The following is a 5,496-nucleotide window of genomic DNA, read 5'->3' as shown; positions in this document are numbered from 1 at the left end:
TCTTATGATTAGACAAGCAGGTAAGGCAGGGCCCCTGGAACCTTCTTGAGTGACGTGGGCGAATGACCGGGGAAGGTGGATGGGAACAGGAACTGGAGGGACCCTCTCAGACTTGCCAACTTTTTTTTTTTTTAAGAAATGTCACAAGCATTTATTTAATTTATTTGATAGACAAAGATTACAAGTAGGCAGAGAGGCAGGCAGAGAGAGGAGGAAGCAGGCTCCCTGCTGAGCAGAGGGCCCGATGCGGGACTCGATCCCAGGATGCTAGGATCATGACCTGGGCTAAAGGCAGAGGCTTTAACCCACTGAACTACCCAGGTGCCCCAGACTTGCCAAGTTTTGAACAGAGAGACACATGGGGGCTGAGTTCTGGAGAGATGATTTTGAAAAACCTCTTCCTGTCCTGCGGATCCTCTTACAAGACCTTGTGTCCCACCAGGGCCCACAGACCCCTGTGGAGAGAGCTTCGGCAGGCTGTCCCTGGGCCCTGGGACTCCACGAAGGCCCTGCGGCACTGGCCCGTATGGATGTGCTCCTGTCAACAGCCAAGACACTGTTCCCCCATCCCTAGTCGGCCTAGACCCCCTAGGAGGAGGGCCAGAACAGAGATGGGATGGGATGGGAAGAATCCACTCACGGTCAGGATGAAGGGTTGAGTTCAGTCACCCTGCACGTGTTTCCCTGAGCTGGGTGGGCAGAGACAATTTCTGGGAGTGGAGGTACTGATGGGGAAGACAAGGCAGAGAAGGTGGGGTTGCAATGACAGATCTTCTGAAGACGGGGCAGGCTCGGGGATGTCCTAGAGACGGGGCTAAGTGGGCAGGGCAGGCCTATTGGAGGAGGTGAACCTGGAGCTGAGACTTGATAGAGTGAGGGAGCAAGCCAGGCAGATAGCTGAGTGAAGAGCATTCTAGGAGAGAGGCAGTGAGTGCAAAGGCCGTGGGGGCAGGTGCAAAGGCCCTGGGGCAAGTGCATCTGTGGTGTGTTTGAGGGCCAGTTAGGACGCCGGTGTGGTTGGAGTTGGTCAGAGCTAGTTGAGCAAGGGGGAAAGTGGGTGAAAAGGGGCCCTCAGTCCCCTGTAAGGACTTGTGCTTCAACTCCTGGTGCCACGGAGAGCTGTGGGACGGTCTGGAGGCCGGGGGCAGTGGTCTCAATATAGGAAATGCTCTAGCTGCTCAGGGGGAAGAGACTGTGGGTAGGAGGGGGGAAGCATGGGGTTAGAGGCAGAAGGAGCCCAGTGGGGAGGCTGTTGCTGTCCTCCATTTGAGTGCTGATGGGGGAGCTCGGGCCGGGGTGACGGAAATGCCGGGAGCAGGGCTGGAGCTAGGGAAGAGACCTCAAGGCAGGCAGAGAGCCGTGTCAACAGGTGGGTGAAGAGACATCCGGGTGGAGCACACCGCTGGTGCAAAGGCCCTGGGGCCGGCCCACTCAGGCCCCCTAGGGAACAGAGCAGGCAGGAACTGGCATGAATGAGCCGGAGGGGAGGCGGTGTCCGCCCGCACCGCGGATTGCCTTACAAGGCGCCCTGCAGCGCGGAGACTGCTCTCGGCCATCGCCTGCTCGGTCGCCGGCGGCCGGCGGGGGCGCGCGCGGAGGGGGCGGGTCCGGCGGGGCGCGGGCGGGGGGCTCGGCGCGGCGGCCACTGCGCGAGGCTACGCTGCGGTTTCGGCTCCAGGTCCGCACCCGGCGCTCCCCGGCGCGGACGCGCGCGGGCGGGGGTGCGTGGGATTCCGGGCCACGGTCGCCGCAGCCCCCGCGCGTCCCCGCGCACACCTGCCAAGCCCGGCGAGGCCCACGCAGCTCGGGACGTGGGAGGCCGAGGCTGCCGAATCCCTCCCGCCCCGAGGCGCCTAGGGCCAGGCTGCGCTTAGGCGGCCGCGTGGGTGGCCGTGGCGGTGGCAGGCGGCTGGGCACGGGGGTCGCAGGTGCATCTCGGGAGGGTTGGTGGCCTGAGTGGCGCGTGCCTGTGAGCGCCGGGCCGTGGGTGGCAGGTCTAGGCCTGGGGGTATGGGGAGAGGTGTCTGTGGGCGCTGTGGATGGTGGTGGGCCTGGAGGGAATGGGGTGGAGGTGTTCGGAGCCTTCTGGAAGAAGGCCGATCGCGGCTGACTCGCTTGTGCGGAGGCAGAGGGAGTGTCTGGGTGCTGATCGCCGTCGGGGTGCCAGGGTGGGGGGCGCCGGATGGCGGCCTTGTGTCTGGGAGGGGAGGAGTGTATGCGGTGGCCTCGCTGGGAGTCGCCCACCTGGGAGTGCGGACCTGGGCGGTGGGGGAGGGGAAAGATGTATCCGGGCTGGGGGTGGTTTCCATGTTTCTCAGCGGGTAGCTGAGAGTGGCTTCGCCCAGGGAGCCTCCCTCCATCTCTCCCCGACCCCCCGCAGACATGCTGCTACTCAAGAAACAGACGGAAGACATCAGCAGCGTCTATGAGATCCGGGAGAAGCTCGGCTCGTGAGTGTGTGTGTGTCAGCAAATGTGTGTCAATGGATGTGCTGTGTCTGTGTCAGTGACTGTCTGAGAGTGGGGGCCGGATGGGTGTCCTGGGACTGGGAGGACCTTCCCCACCCCTCCCCCTCCTTTCCTCCTCTTTGCCTCTCCCCTCCCCCTCTCCGCCTCAGGGGCGCCTTCTCTGAGGTGATGCTGGCCCAGGAGCGGGGCTCCTCACACCTTGTTGCCCTCAAGTGCATCCCCAAGAAGGCCCTTCGAGGCAAGGAGGCCCTGGTGGAGAACGAGATCGCAGTTCTCCGCAGGTACGAGCCAGAACTTGGCTCAAGACCAGCACCGAGGGGTGTGGGTGCGGGTGGGGCCGGGGTCTGGGGAGAGCGCCCTGCCTTTTCTGCAGCCCCAGGAACACCTGGCCTGGGGCTCGGCCTTGCTGGACAGGACAGGGGTCGCCTGTGGTAGGGAAGAGGGGCAGAGGAAGGAGGAAGAGAAGAGAGAGGAAGGCTTTCCCAGCGCGGGGCTAGGGGCAGGACAAAGCCCTCCTGGACCCTGAGGGGCCCAGTGGGGGCCGTTGTGGCCCATCAGGGCTTGTCTCTTGCCATTGCAGGGTCAGCCACCCCAACATCGTGGCTCTGGAGGACGTCCACGAGAGCCCTTCCCACCTCTACCTGGCCATGGAGCTGTGAGGAGGGCAGGGGCCGGCTGGGGTGGCCGGGGCTGGGTGGGGAGTGGGGGCCCGATGGGTCGGGATTCGTTAAGCCCGCACTCCCCCCAGGGTGACAGGGGGCGAGCTGTTTGACCGCATCATGGAGCGTGGCTCCTACACGGAGAAAGATGCCAGCCACTTGGTGGGCCAGGTCCTCGGGGCCGTCTCCTACCTGCACAGCCTGGGCATCGTGCATCGAGACCTCAAGGTGCCTGCCCTCTAGCTACCCGTGGGGCCTTGCCCAGCCTCCCTGTGCACCAAGGGTCTGGGGGACTGGACAGTGCCCCCGCACCAGGGTCCACACCAGGGCTGACCTGGTACTTTCTCTGGTGTGTCACAGCCTGAAAACCTCCTCTATGCCACGCCCTTTGAGGACTCCAAAATCATGGTCTCCGACTTCGGCCTCTCCAAAATCCAGGCTGGCAACATGCTGGGCACTGCCTGTGGGACCCCGGGATATGTGGGTCAGTGAGGGGGGCACTCTGAGGCTCGCGGGGGGGGGACTGGGGGTGGTGGGGGGCACCGCGGGGAGTCACGTACCGGGCGCAGGGGCGGTGTTGGGTCATTCCCGGGGTTAGGCAGGTGGAGCCTGGCAGCACTGAAGGCATGGCGTGTGGGCGTGCGGGCGCGCGTCCCTGTCTCTGACCCCCAGCCCCGGAGCTCTTGGAGCAGAAACCCTACGGGAAGGCTGTGGATGTGTGGGCCCTGGGTGTCATTTCCTACATCCTGTGAGTGACCCCTGGGAAGGCTCCTCTTCTGCCTGCCTGCTCTCTGCTGGGTTGGGGGGGGGCGGGGCAGCCGGGTGATCCATGTGTGGGCGCCAGGCTGTGTGGGTACCCCCCCTTCTACGACGAGAGCGACCCTGAACTCTTCAGCCAGATCCTGAGGGCCAGCTACGAGTTTGACTCTCCCTTTTGGGATGACATCTCAGAGTCAGGTGAACTTGAAGCTGGCCCCGAGCTCAGGGGTGGGGGTGATGGAGGGAGTGTGGATGGGCCGGGCTGACCCGACCTCCCCACTACAGCCAAAGACTTCATTCGGCACCTTCTGGAGCGAGATCCCCAGAAGAGGTTCACCTGCCAGCAAGCTTTACAGCATCTTTGGTGAGTGGGACCCGTGCCGACCTGTCCCGGGGCCAGGGGGACCACACCCTCAGAGCCTCCCCCACCCGCCCCCGGCTGACCCTTGGCCTCGCCCTAGGATCTCGGGGGATGCGGCCTTTGACAAGGACATCCTGGGCTCAGTCAGTGAGCAGATCCAGAAGAATTTTGCCCGGACCCACTGGAAGGTCAGTGTGGGGACGGGTCTGTGGACCCGGCTCGAGGCTGCCCCCCCATCACCGGCCCTCAGGGGGCTAGCCTGGGCTGCCAATGGCCTCTATGGTCCTCAAAGTCTTGGGGCCATGGCCGGGGCGTAGCCTGACACCCCTCTCTCCCCACAGCGAGCATTCAACGCCACCTCCTTCCTGCGCCACATCCGCAAGCTGGGCCAGAGCCCCGAGGGCGAGGAGGCGTCGGAGCGGAGGCTGGCCCGCCACAGCCACCCTGGCCTCCAGTCTGGACAGCCCCCGAAGTGGTGATGCCCAGGTGTGCGAGTGTGGGCCCTGTACCTGCTGGGAGCTGACTCCTGAGTGAACTTGGAAGGGGGTGGGCTCCGTGTGCCCAAGAACTAAGCAGGGCGGACCCCACAGAGCAGAGGGGCCAGGGCAGACAATGGAGGCAGAGGGGAAGGAGCCGATAGGAAGGAGATGAAGGTGGAGAAGCAGATGATAGAGGCCAGTGGGGGCTGGGGACCGAGGGGACCGTGCGGACCTACGAGGTGCCCGCTGCCGAGACCCAGTGGGCACTGCTGCTAAGAGCCTTGGCTGGGAGCAGGGGGTGTGGGGCAGGCTGGGGGCCCCTCCTGACCATCTCCTTCCCCGGGCTTCTCTGTCCCTCTCCCCCCAGACGCTGTGGCCGAGTGCGTTGACTTCTGGATCCCCTTCCTATGGGTGGCCCCTTCCAGACCTCTTTCCCCACCCCCAGGACCCCGGGCTGGCCTCTGCTGGGAAGTTCGAGATGTGTGGGTGTGGTGCACAGCACTGGGGCAGGAGTGGGACTCCCCTCTGCCCTCTGTGCCTAGGGGCTGATGGGTTGTGTGCACGGGGACGCACAGGGATGCCCTCCACTGTTACCACCACACCCCCTCTAGGAACCACGGCGGCTTCCAGGGGCAGTTCCTCCTGCACCGCCGCTCTGTGCTTTGCTGACTGTGGTGGTCCCGCTTTGTGTCGTAGCCCTCCAGCCCCCCTCCAGTTTTCCCCGAATCAATAAAGACAGACAGAGCAATGGGCCAATAGTGAGCTGGAGG

General features: G+C 64.3%; 1 protein-coding gene across 7 annotated transcripts; it reads left to right on the top strand.

Moving 5' to 3' along the window:
* Positions 1-1,605: 1,605 nt before the first annotated feature.
* On the top strand, positions 1,606-5,496 carry PNCK (pregnancy up-regulated nonubiquitous CaM kinase). Of its 7 annotated transcripts, none has more exons than XM_032846372.1 (12): positions 1,606-1,678; positions 2,381-2,450; positions 2,618-2,749; positions 3,049-3,123; positions 3,217-3,355; positions 3,488-3,611; positions 3,800-3,875; positions 3,972-4,084; positions 4,172-4,250; positions 4,348-4,435; positions 4,589-4,734; positions 5,091-5,496. In XM_032846372.1, the coding sequence occupies exons 2-11, from the start codon at positions 2,383-2,385 to the stop codon at positions 4,724-4,726; spliced, it is 1,032 nt and encodes a 343-aa protein (XP_032702263.1). In that variant the 5' UTR covers positions 1,606-1,678; positions 2,381-2,382; the 3' UTR covers positions 4,727-4,734; positions 5,091-5,496. The 7 variants fall into 7 exon arrangements, with proteins under 7 accessions (XP_032702263.1, XP_032702261.1, XP_032702266.1 ...); XM_032846370.1 differs by having other exon boundaries at positions 1,617-1,678; positions 2,319-2,450; XM_032846375.1 differs by lacking the exon at positions 1,606-1,678 and adding an exon at positions 1,707-1,928 and having other exon boundaries at positions 2,319-2,450; positions 4,023-4,084.

This window comes from Lontra canadensis, unplaced genomic scaffold (assembly GCF_010015895.1).
Source record: "Lontra canadensis isolate GAN:19392208 unplaced genomic scaffold, GSC_riverotter_1.0 scaffold174, whole genome shotgun sequence".
Classification (NCBI taxonomy): domain Eukaryota; kingdom Metazoa; phylum Chordata; class Mammalia; order Carnivora; family Mustelidae; genus Lontra; species Lontra canadensis.
The sequence above is the reverse complement of the archived record's forward strand: the minus strand, read 5'-3'. Positions and strand labels throughout refer to the sequence as shown.